The sequence below is a fragment of the Microcaecilia unicolor genome, chromosome 1 (genome assembly GCF_901765095.1).
Source record: "Microcaecilia unicolor chromosome 1, aMicUni1.1, whole genome shotgun sequence".
Classification (NCBI taxonomy): domain Eukaryota; kingdom Metazoa; phylum Chordata; class Amphibia; order Gymnophiona; family Siphonopidae; genus Microcaecilia; species Microcaecilia unicolor.
In genome coordinates this window covers 624,018,355-624,032,868 of record NC_044031.1, presented here as the reverse complement: position 1 = coordinate 624,032,868, position 14,514 = coordinate 624,018,355, and the positions used below count along the sequence as shown (strand labels likewise).

At 46.1% G+C, this 14,514-nt stretch overlaps 1 protein-coding gene across 1 annotated transcript in view; it reads left to right on the top strand.

Moving 5' to 3' along the window:
- The window catches only part of LOC115460340, a 172,745-nt gene that overhangs the window by 62,646 nt on the left and 95,585 nt on the right, over positions 1 to 14,514 (top strand). The window contains exon 4 of the mRNA XM_030190130.1: positions 2,836 to 3,059. Within this exon, the coding sequence (XP_030045990.1) occupies positions 2,836 to 3,059 (224 nt within the window). The remainder of the gene's footprint in view (positions 1 to 2,835; positions 3,060 to 14,514) is intronic.

Below are 14,514 nucleotides of genomic sequence, written 5' to 3'. Positions count from 1 at the left end.
CTATCCACCATCTGCCCGTCTGCCCTTTCTCTCTGCCCCTTCAATCCACCATTTGCCCTCCCTCTCTCATCTATCCAGGGTCTGCCCTCCCTCTTGCTCCCCCTTCCATCCAGGATCTGTCCCCTCTCTCTCTCTCTCTGCCCCTTCTTTTCGGCCCCCAGTTCCAGCCCCGTTATCCCACCTGCCCCTAGTTCCAGCCCCAGCCCACATCTCCCACCTGCCCCACCTTTTCAGCCCCACTATCCCACCAGTTCCCAGTTTCAGCCCCAGACCTTTTCTTCCACCAGTCCCGAGCTTCAGCCCCAGCCACTTCTCCCTGTTCCCTTCTCAGCTCCCAGTCCCCACAGTTTCAGCCCCTGCCCCTTTTCAGCCCCCAGTTCCAGTACTAACCCCCTTATCCCACCTACCTCTACTTTTCAGCCCCCAGTTCCAGTCCTCTTCATCCACATGCCTTGCATTAAGGCCCCCCTTTTCAGCCCCAGACCCATTCTCCCACCTGCCCCAGGCATGGCCCCATTCTCCCTCCTGCCCCCTTCTCAGACCCCAATTCCAGCTCCAGGCCCCTTCTCCCATTTGAGCATCCCCCTCCCCGACCCAGTCCCCACCTGCCTACCCTCAGCTCCGTGGACAGACGACAGCCCTCTTCTTTTGCCTCCTGGCACCCTGCCTTTAAAAAAAATCAGTGAAGCAGCGGTGCAGCGCCTCGCATCTGCTCTGCGTGTAAAAAAAGCAAATCGCCTCATCGGGCCTTCCCTCATTGTGTCCGGAAGTGTGAAGTGCCAGAGATATCCGGTTTCCCCATGAGTGAAGGAAAACAGCACAGCAGGAAATTCCACGAAACAGTGAAGGACTCAGAGGGGGGAGGGGAGAGAGATGCCCTGACTCTCTCTGTAACAAAAACACAGAACAGCAGCAAACAACACTGAAGGACTGGACTCAGAGGGGGGAGGGGGAGGGAGAGAGAGCAGAGGGCAGGGACACACACACTCCCACATGCACACTCTGAAGAAAACCTTGCTAGCCCCCGTTTCATTTGCATCAGAAACGGGTTTTTTTTACTAGTTTTTAAATAACAAAAAGAAAGGAAATTAAGTACCAGTGACTTAATAACAGTTTTAACAAGTTTGATTATGTACACTGACTTGTAGAAGAATTATAGACAGAATCAGGGATCCTAGAGTTGATGTAAACACTGTTTCATTACAGGTATTGTATATCTATAGGAATAAGCATATTATTAAATGTTAGAGGTGGAGATAAGAAATTATACATATATATGTAATTAGTACCCATTTATATTTGCATATATTATAATAATTAATATTAACTGGATGAGTAATTGAGTATAGGAGACCAGGTTTTATTAAATGCTAAAAGGGAGCTGCATTTCTCTGCAGCAGCTTTTTCATATTTAGCGTAAAGACATACTGTATTCCACCACATATCATAAGATATCTTCGTAAAGTCCTTCCAATTTTGACATATCAGTTTTAAAGCAACTTGAATCAATATATGTAATAATTTGGCTATTTGAGGTTGTATTACCGTACCTTGCGAAGGATGTAAAAAGAATTGAAGCGGTGCAAAGAAAAGCTACAAGAATGGTAAGGGATTTGCGTTACAAGACGTATGAGGAGAGACTCGATGACCTGAACATGTATACTCTGGAAGAAAGAAGAAACAGGGGTGATATGATACAGACGTTCAAATATTTGAAAAGTATAAATCCGCAAACGAACCTTTTCCGGAGCTGCGAAGGCAGTAGAACGAGAGGACATGAAATGAGATTGAAGGGAGGCAGACTCAAGAAAAATGTCAGGAAGTATTTTTTCACGGAGAGAGTAGTGGATGCTTGGAATGCCCTCCCGCGGGAGGTGGTGGAAATGAAAACGGTAACAGAATTCAAACACGCGTGGGATAAACATAAAGGAATCCTGTTCAGAAGGAATGGATCCTAAGGAGCTTAGCCGAGATTGGGTGGCAGAGCCGGTGGTGGGAGGCGGGGACAGTGCTGGGCAGACTTACACGGTCTGTGCCCTGAAAAGGACAGGTACAAATCAAGGTAAGGTATACACAAAAAGTAGCACATATGAGTTTATCTTGTTGGGCAGACTGGATGGACCGCGCAGGTCTTTTTCTGCCGTCATTTACTATGTTACTATGTATTACCGTGTCTAAACCAAATTCTCCCGTGATTATGATTTTGTATGTTAGAGAGATCTTAAAATCTAGAATATGGGAAATAGTGTCCTCTATACGAGACCAATACTCATCCAGTATAGGACAATGGTAAATTAAGTGGTCTAAAGTACCTACATGGTTGTTACAAGACCAGCATCTATTTGAGACTTCTTTAGATATTTTGGAAAGTTTGTAAGGTGTCCACATAGCTCTATGCAAGATGTAAAATGATGATTGGGTAAGAGCAGATGATTTTGAGGATTTATATAGTAATGTCCAGATTTTTTCCCATTGTTCTGCAGATATTTGAGAATTGTGTTTGTCAGTAAGCTTTATGTCTAAAAATATTGCAATACACTATTCTGATTGAGAGGTCCATAAAGCCTGTACATGAGGGACAAACACTTAGTATAGGGGATTTTTTTTTTAACTAGGGTTATTCCTGGCCTTACTGTATATTTGCTCACTGCTGCCTAATCTCAGGGCATCAGAGTATTGTCTCTCTCTTCTGTGATCTCTCTCCACCTCATGAGGACAAGGATAGTTATATCATTTTTAGCCCCTGATAACCCATCCTGTCCTCTTCGCAGAGTGAGTTTGGCTGTATCTATCCCTAACTAAAACAATCTTCTTGTTTTTTTCCCAAATATCCAGATGTGGCATCATCACTGATATCCGTTTGGGCTCCAGCACAAGACTCTGTTGTCATGGGATGGAAGGTCGTTATGTCAGTGTGGTCATGCCGTCGCGACAGCAGTGGTTGACAATTTGTGAGGTGGAGGTTTACCCTGTCCTAGAAGATCAGAATGAGTGTAGGCAGCTGGATCATCAGCCTCTGTCTTCGTACAGTGTCCAGACCCTGACTCTCAGTCTGAGCTGAGGGGGGCAGGTAGGGACGTAACACGGGAAATCCACAGGAGATGCTCTGCTTCTAATTATTCTCTTTTTTTCAGCTCAATATTCCAAAGCATTTATGCTGTGGCAGAAGAACCAAATACATAGATGCTTTTAAAAGAAATCTGTGGTACTTAAAAATATAAATTTGGCCATTTTACACATAGACCATGGGATTCAATATAGCACATCTAGAGATACATGCCAAAATTTAAGCGTATTCTGTAACAATGTGTGTACATTAATTGGCTTAACAAGCCAATCAGCATTGTTAACAGCACTTAACAAGCAATAATGAGCATTAATTGACAATTAGAATTTACACACACGACTCCCTAAGTGTATTCTGTAACGCACTGCGCCTAAATTTTAATGCGCTTAGGGAAAAAGAGGCATAGCTATGGGCAGGGAAATGGGCATTTTGTGGGCATTTCAAAATGTATGTGCATTATTATAGAATATGGTCCTCTGCACCTATGGAGTGGAGGAGTAGCCTAGTGGTTAGTGCAGTGGACCTTGATCCTGGGGAACCAGGTGCAATTCCGACTGCAGCTCCTTGTGACTCTGGGCAAGTCACTTAACCCTCTATTGCCCCGGGTACAAATAAGTACCTGTATAGACAATGTAAACTGCTTTGAATGTAGTTGCAAAAACCACAGAGAGGCAGTATATCAAGTCCCATTCCCTTAAATCTACATGCTGGGATTCATGCCACATTTTTGTTGGTGTAAATGGAGGCATATAGTTTTACGCACTGTGATATCAACTAAGCTTATTCTGTATTCCGTGCCTTATATCCATGTAAGCGTATTCTATATTTTCCACGTGGATTTTCTAGGCGCCTTATATAGAATCCAGCCCAGAATGGTTAAATATAGCCATCAGGAAAAAGGATACAGTTTGGAGTGGGGGGAAAGACATCAAAATAGTTATGGGGTCGATACTGAAAGTGATTTAAACAGCTAGGAAAGGCTCCTGGCTGTTTAAATCACTTGTCAGGAGCTAACAAAAAAAACAAAAAGACAGGTCTATTCAGCAGTGCTGGTTAGCACTCAAGCTGAAACGGGCTATTTTTGGGGTTTTGCAGAGGTGGAGTTCGCACTTATCAAGTGCTGAATACCACACTTAACTAGATATGTTAACCAGATAAAAATAGAACTGTTTTATGCAGTCCTATGTATCCGGTTAAGTTCTAAATATTGCACTTAAATGGATAAATGTTATCTAGCAATGTATAATCAGATATTCAGTGTCAATGTCCAGACATGGCCCAGGATTGAATATCTGGGAATACTACTGGTGACAGCCAAAAAAAAAAGAAAAGACTGACTGCTGCTGGCTGAATATTGACCCCTTTGGGCCCGATATTACTACTACTAATCATTTCTACAGTACTACTAGATGTACACAATGTACTCTACACATTACATGCAGGTACTTTTTCCATCCCTAGAGAGCTCACAATTTAAGGTTTTGTACCTGGGGTACAAAAACAAACTATTTAACCAGCCAGGAATGGCTCCTGTCCAGTTAAATAGCAATTTAGTGCCAGTGAATATTCAGTGGGAGATAACTACTACTACTACTACTTAACCAGTTATTGCACAACATAGCTGGTTAGGCACAGATATTCAGAGCCAAACCAGCTATGTGTAGTGGTTAATTTAGGCCGTATAAATAGCAGGCCTATCTTTAACCGCTAAGCACGTAACCAGTTAGTACTGAATATCAGCTTAACTGGTTAAGTCGCCACGCTCAAAAATGAAACTGGATTTTCAATGCCAGTAACCAGAAACAACCCGGCATTGAATATTCAGGTTTAACGCCAGTGACAAATAGCAAAAGTGCTGCCCACCGCCAGCTGAATACTGGGAGGTATATATTCAACTGCAAAATTCAGCTACTCAACATATAACTTATACGTCTAAGTGCAAAAGGTTAAATATGAGATCCAACTTCTGGATATATAATTATGGCATACTAGTAAAACAGGCCCATTTCTGACACAAATGCAACGGGCGCTAGCAAGGTTTTCCTCGGAGTGTGTATGTTTGAGAGAGAGAGAGAGAGAGAGAGAGTGTGTGTGAGAGAGAAAGTGTGTGTGAGAGATGGAGTGTGTGTGTGAGAGAGAGAATGAGTGAGAGACAGACAGAGTGTGTGTGTGTGTGTTTGTGTCAGAGAGAGAGAGAGAGTGTGTGTGAGAGACAGAGTGTATGTGTGTGTGTGAGAGTGAGTGTGAGACAGAGAGTGTGAGAGAGAGATAAAGTGTGTGAGAGAGATTGTATGTGAGAGACAGAGAGTGAGTGTGTGTGTGTGTGGGGCTCCGAGTTTCATGACCCCCTCCTTCCTTCCCTCCCTCCCTCTCCTCCCCTCTGAGTTCCAGGCCCCCCTTTCCGTCCGAGGTGCAGGCCCCCCCTCCCCTCCCCTCCCTTCCCCTCTCCTCTCTCCTCTCCTCCCCTCTGAGTTCTTGGCCCCCCCTTCCCTCCGAGTTCCATGCCCCCTCCCTCTCCTCCCCAGCGTGTTCCTCGGAGTGTGTTTGTTTGAGAGAGAGTGTGTGTGTGTGAGAGAGAAAGTGTGTGTGAGAGATGGAGTGTGTGTGTGAGAGAGAGAATGAGTGAGAGACAGACAGAGTGTGTGTGTGTGTGTGTGTTTGTGTCAGAGAGAGAGTGTGTGAGAGACAGAGTGTATGTGTGTGTGAGAGTGAGTGTGAGAGAGAGAGAAAGTGTGTGAGAGAAAGTGTATGTGAGAGACAGAGAGTGAGTGTTTGTGTGTGTGGGGCTCCGAGTTCCATGACCCCCTCCTTCCCTCCCTCCCTCTTCTCCCCTCTGAGTTCCAGGCCCCCCTTTCATGCGAGTTGCAGGCCCCCCTCCCCTCTCCTCTCCTCTCTCCTCTCCTCTCCTCCCCTCTGAGTTCTTGGCCCCCCTCCGAGTTCCATGCCCCCTCCCTCTCCTCCCCAGCATGTTCCTCGGAGTGTGTATGTTTGAGAGAGAGTGTGTGGGTGAGAGATGGAGTGTGTATGTGAGAGAGAATGAGTGAGAGAGAGAGACAGATAGAGTGTGTGTGTGTTTGTGTCAGAGAGAGACAGAGTGTGTGAGAGACAGAGTGTGTGTGTGAGTCTATGTGTGAGAGAGAGAGTGGCGTACCAAGGGGGGGGGCGGTGGGGGCGGTCCGCCCCGGGTGTCAGCGGGTGGGGGGGTGCTCCGCGAGAGCCGACAGGTTTTTTTTAATCCATGCAGTGATCGCCGATGCAGGCAGCGCCTCGCGTCTGCACTGCATGAACTGAAAAGAGGAAATCGCTTTGCTGACGTCGGGCCTTCCCTCGCTTGTTGTCCCGCCCTCTTTTGAGGTAACTTCCTATTTCCTCGAGGGCGGGACAACAAGCGAGGGAAGTCCCGACGTCAGCAAAGCGATTTCCTCTTTTCAGTTCATGCAGGGCAGACGCGAGGCGCTGCCTGCATCGCTGCACGAATTAAAAAAAAAAAAAGCAAGCAGGGTGGTGGCTTTAAGGTGAAGAGGGCTCAGGCCTCTCGACGGAGGGGGGGCTCAGAGGGGAGAAGGGGATTGGTGAGGGTGCTCAGAGGGAAGAAGGGGATTGGGGAGGGTGGTCATAGGGGAGAAGGGGATTGGGGAGGGTGCTCAGAGGGGAGAAGGGGATTGGAGAGGGTGGGGGTGCTCATACCGTAGGGGAGAAGGGGATTGGGGAGGGTGCTCATAGGGGAGAAGGGGATTGGAGAGGGTGGGGGTGCTCATAGGGGAGAAGGGGATTGGGGAGGGTGCTTAGAGGGGAGAAAGGGATTGGGGAGGGTGGGGGTGGTCATAGGGGAGAAGGGGATTGGGGAGGGGAGTGCTCAGATGGGAGAAGGGGTCTGGGGGTCTGACAAGGGGGCAGGAGGGAAAATGGGTCCATGCCTGGGGCAGGTGGGAGAATGGGTCTGGGGCTGAAAAGGGGGGATGCAAGGCATGTGGTGGATGAAGGGGGCTGGAACTGGGGGCTGAAAAGGAGGGTATTTGGGATAAGGGGGCTAGTACTGGAACTGGGGGCTGAAACGGGGCAGGGGCTGAAACTGGGGGCTTTAAAGGGGACAGGGAGAACTGGCTGGGGCTGAAGCTCGGGACTGATGGGAGAAAAGGGCTGGGGACTGGTGGGATAGTGGGGCAGAAAAGGGGGGCAGGTGGGAGATGTGGGCTGGGGCTGGAACTAGGGGCAGGTGGAATAAGGGGGCTGAAAAGAGGGGGCAGAGAGAGAGGGGACAGACCCTGGATGGAAGTGGGGAGCGTGAGGGAGGGCAGAGCTTGGATGGATGGGAGAGGGGGGGCAGAGAGAAAGGGCAGATGGTGGGTGGAAGGGGGAGAGAGAAAGAGGGCAGACTGGGGTAAATGGTGGATGGAAGGGGCAGAGATAGAGGGCAGATGTGGATGGAAGGGAGAGAGAGATGGCAGACTGGGGCAGATGGTGGATGGAAGGGGCAGAAATAGAGGGCAGATGTGGATGGAAGGAAGAGAGAGGGCAGACAGTGGATGGAAGGGGCAGAGAGAGAGGGCAGACACTGGATGGAAGGGACATTAGAGAGGGCAGACACTGGATGGCAGAGAGTGAGCGAAGACATGCTGGATGGAAGGAAGACAGTGAAAAGAAGATGAGGAAAGCAGAAACCAGAGACAACAAACTGTAAATATATATTTTAATTATTTTGCTTTAGGATATAGTATTGTAGCTGTGTTAATAAATGTTTATAAGTAGAACATGTAAATAAGGTCATCTTTTTATTGGACTAATTTTAATACATTTTGACTTAACTTTCAGAGAACAAAACCCCCTTCCTCAGGTCAGGATAGGATAATGTAACAGCACTATACTGTATTGACCTGAGGAAGGAGATTTTGGCCTCTGAAAGCTAAATGTATTAGTCCAATAAAATGATATTATTTGTTTTATTTCTATTTGTTAATTTGTAAAGTGGTGATTGGTATTTGTTAGTTTTTTCAAATTTACATCTGCTGTCTTTATATTTTGCACAGTACTAGGGGACGTTTTCTGTTTCTGTGGTGTTGCATTGTATGCAGAGTCTGGCATCTTGGGGGTTAAGTTTAATTTTTGTCTAAATAGAAAGTTTAAATATTACTACTTATTCTATAGTGGATTAGGGTGTATCTGTGTTTGTGAAAAAGACATGGCTTTCAGTTGGCATTGACTGTGCAGGATCGACGATCTGTATTATTCTGTCTGGTTTCGTTTTACAATAGGTGAATTGATGTTCTAGTGCTCACTGTAGTGTTTAAAATGCTTTCCTTTTCCTTATGTGACTCGTAGAAATTACTGCTTATGGTATGGTAGAATCGCTCTATAGGTCCTCATGTTTTGTATTCTCGGTATGCCTAGTACTGGATTTGGGGGGGGGGGGGGTTAAAAAATGACCGGCCCCGGGTGTCAACTACCCTAGGTACGCCACTGTGAGAGAGAGTGTATGTGAGAGACAGAGAGTGAGTGTATGTGTGTGAGAAAGTGAAGCCTTCAAGCCTTGAAGCATTTGTGCGCTCTGTAAGACTTCATCTCCTCAATTGACGACACGTAGTTCCGGAATGTTGTAGGAATGCTTCAAGGCTTGAAGGCTTCACTTTCTCGGCTTCAGAATGTTGGAGGTGCGTTTTATTATATAGGATGTGTGTAGCGGTAGTCATGCCATTTTGCGGGTAGCGCTGGAACACGTATGTTTGAATTCACCCGTGGGAGGGCATTACACGTATCCACCACCCTCTCCGTGAAGTCAGGAAGTATTTTTTCACGGAGAGAGTGGTGGATACGTGGAATGCCCTCCCGCGGGAGGTGGTGGAGATGAAAACGGTAATGGAATTCAAATATGTGTTGGTTAAACACAAAGGAATCCTCTTTAGAAGGAATGGATCCACGGAATCTTAGCGGAGATTGGGTGGTGACGCCGGTAATTGGGATGCAAAACCAGTGCTGGGCAGACTTCTACGGTCTATTCCCTGAGAATGGCAAGGACAAATCAAACTCGGGTATACATATAAAGTATACCTTTATACGCATATCATGTAAAATGAGTTTATCTTGTTGGGAAGACTGGATGGACCGTACAGGTCTTTATCTGCCGTCACTTACTATATGTTAATTAAAGCAGAACAAGCATTGGAGTAGATGAGGTAGTGTAGCAGTTAGGACAGCTGACTTATTATTCAGGAGCTGTGGGTTCAAATCCCACTAGTGGTACCTTGTACTGGGGTCACACAATTAACATAACATTTGGAATGACTGTTAGCATTTAGGTTCTGACATATTTGGTTAGCATATCTGGGTTTTAAAAAAGTTTGGACAAGTTCCTGGAGGAAAGGTTCAAAGAAGAGTGACCAAAATTATAAAGGGGATGGAACTCCTCCCATATGAGGAAAGGCTAAAGAGATTAGAGCTCTTCAGCTTTGAAAAGAGATGGCTGAGGGGGGATAGGATTGAGACCAGGGGACACTCGAGGAAGCTACATGGAAATACTTTTAAAAGAAATAGGAGGAAATATTTTTTCACTCAATGAATTAAGCTCTGGAACTCTTTGCCGGAGGATGTAGTAACAGTGGTTAGCATATCTAGGTTTAAAAAAGGTTTGGACGAGTTCCTGGAGGAAAGTCCATAGTCTGTTATTGAGATGGACATGTTGCTACTAATTGGGTTTCTGCCAGGTACTTGTGACCTGGATTAGCCACTTTTGGAAACAAGATACTAGGCTAGATGGACCATTGGTCTAACCCAGTATGGCTGTTCTTATTAACCTGAAGGAGTCCAACACTGTCCTCAAGACTTTGAACACTTTTCCTACTGGCAACTCCTCAGCCTGTCGCATTGGAATACCCACAGATATACTTTTGGGAGAGTTGCTAAACCCACAAAACCGTAGTCTTCTTAGTGTTCAGTTTCATTAAGTAAGAAGATACCCAACCATTTACCTTTCCTATGTAGTTGTAAGATCTTAAGTCCTTGAAGAAGGAACTAAAACAAAGCTATCATCTGCATAGGAGAGTAAAACTTCACCCAACTGCAGTGACAAGAATCCCAAGAAACTTGGGTGAGAGCGGGAAACCTTGAGGCGCTTCAAAGGGTGTTTCCCAAACAGAAGATGTAATGATGTTCTTTAATACACAGTATGATTTGTTGTTGGGAAATCCTTAAACTAATTGAAAACCATACTGAAAATTCCTAACTCATTCAATTTGATAAGCAAGAAGCCATGATCTAGTTTCAAGTTTAATAAGATTTGATACACTGTGCATCAAACATTTTCTTCTTGGCGGTTTACAGCATACAAATAAAAGAGATGTATGAAGTTTCAATTAATTCAGCACTAGAGAAAAGTAATAGTTCCTGCAGCTACTGATCTAATCTTCTCCGAGATATTTTTTATTTATTTTTGTTACATTTGTACCCCGTACTTTCCCACTCATGGCAGGCTCAATGCGGCTTACGTGGGGCAATGGAGGGTTAAGTGACTTGCCCAGAGTCACAAGGAGCTGCCTGTGCCTGAAGTGGGAATCAAACTCAGTTCCTCAGGACCAAAGTCCACCACCCTAACCACTAGGCCACTCCTCCACATCGGGCACAAAAGCAGATGGTTAGGAAGGATATACATCCTGAAATTTAAAAAAGTTGCCTTGTTTACATCTACTGTGTCAAAGGCAGCAGAAATATCGAATTGTATTAAAATCATCTGATGCCCTTGACTCAGTGCTCTTTTAACATAAGATTACTGTACAGCAAAGCAGCTCTCCTTATGGTATTATAATCTAAAAACCAAATTAAGAGGGATGCAGGACCTAATATCTAGAATGTTCCAGAACTACAATTGACTTGATAAGCTTAGGGCCAAATTCTTAAAAATTGGCACCAAAAAAACATGCAGTTAGTGTGATTCTATAAACTATGCCTAAAGCAGGGGCGTAGCTACGGGTGGGCCTGGGTGGGCCCAGGCCCACCCAATTTCAGCTCAGGCCCGCCCGCCCAGCTGATCTCTCCAGGCTCGCAGGTTCGAACTGGCGAGCGGTGGCACTAAAAGCATAAAGCAGCCAAGCTCTTCGATGCCGTCCTTCGCTTCCAGGCTACCTAGTAACATCGCGTCACGCGATTCGCGTAAGGCTGCATTCTTCTTCCGCCGCTTCTGACGCAACTTCCGGGCGGGACGAGTTCACATCACGACGCGTTGAGGAAGGCCGTGGTGGGGTTGAATCCCCGAAGGAAGCGGTTTAGTTAGTGCTGGGACGGGGACGGGGATGGCGATGTAATCAAATTAGAGGGACCGCTGGGAGGGAGAGGGACACACGCTGCATTGGGGGGGGGGAGAGACTGGCTAGACTGGAGGAGAGAAGGAGAAGTAAGAGGGAGAGACTGAGAGTGACTGTACTGGAGGAAAGGAAGAGAGAGGGATGTGGGGGTCGGGGAGAGAGAGAGAGAGAGATAGTCTGAGATTGACTGGAGGAGAAGAAGAGGGGGAAAACACTGGAGGGGAGAGCTGGAGGGGAGGGAGAGAAAGTGGAAAAGTGCAGGGGAGAGCCAGGGACATGGAAGAGAGCAGGGGAGAGCCAGGGTCATGGAAAAGAGCAGGGAAGAGCTAGAGAGAGATGGGGAGAGAAAGAGGGGCGATGGAAAAGAGCAGGGGAGAGCCAGAGAGAAGATGCTGGATGGAAGAGGGGTACAGAGAGAGAGATGAGTGAAAAGATGGGGAGCGAAAGAGGGGACATGGGCAGGAGGGAGAGAGAAACTGCTGGGGAGAAACTGGGGGAGACCCTAGCTGTCAGACGGAGAAATGCAGAATGAAAGGAGGGAGAAAGAGGGAAAATGCTGGAAGGAAGGGGCAGAAAGAGGGAAGACACAGGACGGAAGGGTAGGGAGGGAAAGAGGAAAGACACTGGAAGGATGGGGAGAGAGGACATGCTGAATGGAAAAGGGTTGAGAGAGAGAGAACTGTTTAGAAGGAAGGGGAGTTAGAGGGAGACAATGGACGGAAGGATTGGGAGAGGGTAATGGGTAGAAGGATGGCAAGAGAAAGAAGGATGACACTGGATGGAAGGGTAGAAGAGAAAGAGGGAAGGTGCTGGACATGGATGGAGGGGAGGGAAGAGAGAGGAAGGAGGTGATATGAGGGAAAAGAAAGAAAGGAGAAAAACTGCACATGGATTGAGAAAGTAGGCAGAAGCTGGATCCACTGGACAGTCAAGTCTGCGGAGGACCCAGCTTTTACTTACGGATGTAGAGCAAGAAATGAAGAAGAAAGGAGGAAAGTAAAGAAATAAATGGAAAGGAAGCCCTGGAAACGGAGTTAAGAGGACAGATAGCAGCAGAATCAGATACTGGGCCAGCATAATCAGAAAAACAAAGTCACCAGACAACAAAGGTAGAAAAAATCATTTTATTTTCATTATAGTGTTTGGAATATGTCCACTTTGAGAATCAGGTGCTCAACATTAAAAGTTTATATTTATTTATTTATTTATTTATTTACTTATTTATGGCATATTATCCCACATTAAACATGAATTAGATTGGAACCTGGGATCATTTAATTTTTTTTTTCCTGGAGAGAGTAATGCATTGCCTCCCCCCTCCCAGGCTCTCTCCCCGGCTATAGCCACTCTGCAATTTTGAGGGGGGGGGCGCAGAGGTGGACCGGGGAGAGAGCCTATTGTTAAACATTTACCAGCAAACCACTGTCTAGTGCCCACCCATCCAACCTGTTGGCCCACCCAAAAATTGACTTCTGGCTACGCCACTGGCCTAAAGTTAGTCATAGTCTATAGAATATACTTATGCGCCGTTCTTGCAACTAAAATTTAGGCGGACTCACTTAGGACACCTAAAACCAGGCCTAAATGCCTGCACCTAAGTTAGATGCAGATCGGGTGTATTCCATGATAGTGCTCATAGTTTTTTGAAATGCCCACAACCTGCCCATTCCACACCCATGGCCGTGCCCCTTTTACACGCACAACTTTCTGGGTGTATTCTATAACGTGGAGCATGTAAATTCTAATGCGTGCAAAGTCTAAAGCCGATTAGTGCCTCTAATTGGTTAAGTACCAATTATCAGCGGTGATTGGCTTCTTAATCAATTAAGTTGTGTGCGCAATTTGACCAAAGGTAACATTGTTAGACTTTTTCAGCTAGCTTCAAATTCAGTAATTCCTGAGTATACCAGGGAGATTTCTTAATCCTAGGTGATTTATGAACAGTCAAGGTGCAGTGGCACTGTGGGAAACAGGATACTGGGATAGATAGATCCACTATAACAATTCTTTTGTTCTTTTGATTATTCATTAAAAATGGAGCAGGCCCAAAGTCATGTAAGAAATCAGTAGTTAAGCTTATCTTGAAAAGGAGAGAGGGGTATAGATCACGTGTGAACTATAGAAATCAGGGAGGGATAGCTAAGATTTTGGATCAAGTGGTCTATTTACAAATCTCATTTTCCTAAGGATTCTAGAGTTTGGATACTAGACAAGTTAGATTTATCTTCAGCAGCTGAAGTTCAGTTTTTAACCTAGTAAACCCTCTTTTCCTTGATCCAAAATAGTCTGCTATATCTAATAAGTCCAATATATCATCAGATATTACAAAAAATGTAAAGATTTAGGATTGGGGCTGCTTTTTTAGATTGGATTGCCTCTTATTTGGGTTAATATTTGCTTCCATGTTTCAACTTCATATTACCTATCATCCAAACGGAATTGAAAGGGATGGGGAGTACATAAGTCTCCTTTCTATTTAATATCATTCTACAACCTGTAGGTATGATCTTGGAGTATTATGGTCTGGAAGGATCAATTCCCAGGTCGCTCAATGCAGAGAGAAGGCTTCTGGGTCGAGCAAAGGTAGCAGGCTTACATTGCTAAAGCTGCTGGCAGCCCAAAAGATGGAAAGACTGCAGCTGGGGTGAGGGGCAAGGAGGGGACAGAGAGAGAGCATGACACCAGAACTTGCAGGGGGGGGGAGAGTGCACGACACAGGACCCGACGGTGGTGGTGGTAGCAGCAGTAGCGGCGGTGGGGGTGGGGAGGGATGGAGGGAGAGCGAATGAGTGAGCTACAATGGACTTGAAGAGAGGGAGGGAGGAAGTGTAGGTGACACTGGACCTTGTGGGAGAGGAGAAAGAGAGTGACACCGACTCTGTTGGGGGAGGAAGGAAGAGTGGAAGAGAAACACCGAACTTGTGAGAGGGAGTGGGAGGGAGAGAAAGCAACACCGGACCTTGGGAGGAGGGAGGGAAAGCAACACTGGACCTTGTGGGGGGCGGGGGAAGGAAAGGAAAACAACACCAGACTTTGTGGAGGGGGAAAGGGATGGAAAGTGACACTGGACCTTGTAGGGAGGGAGTGTGGGGGGAGTCCGAATTGTGGAGGGAGGGGAACGACACTGGACCTTGCAAGGGGGGAGAGGAAGGAAGG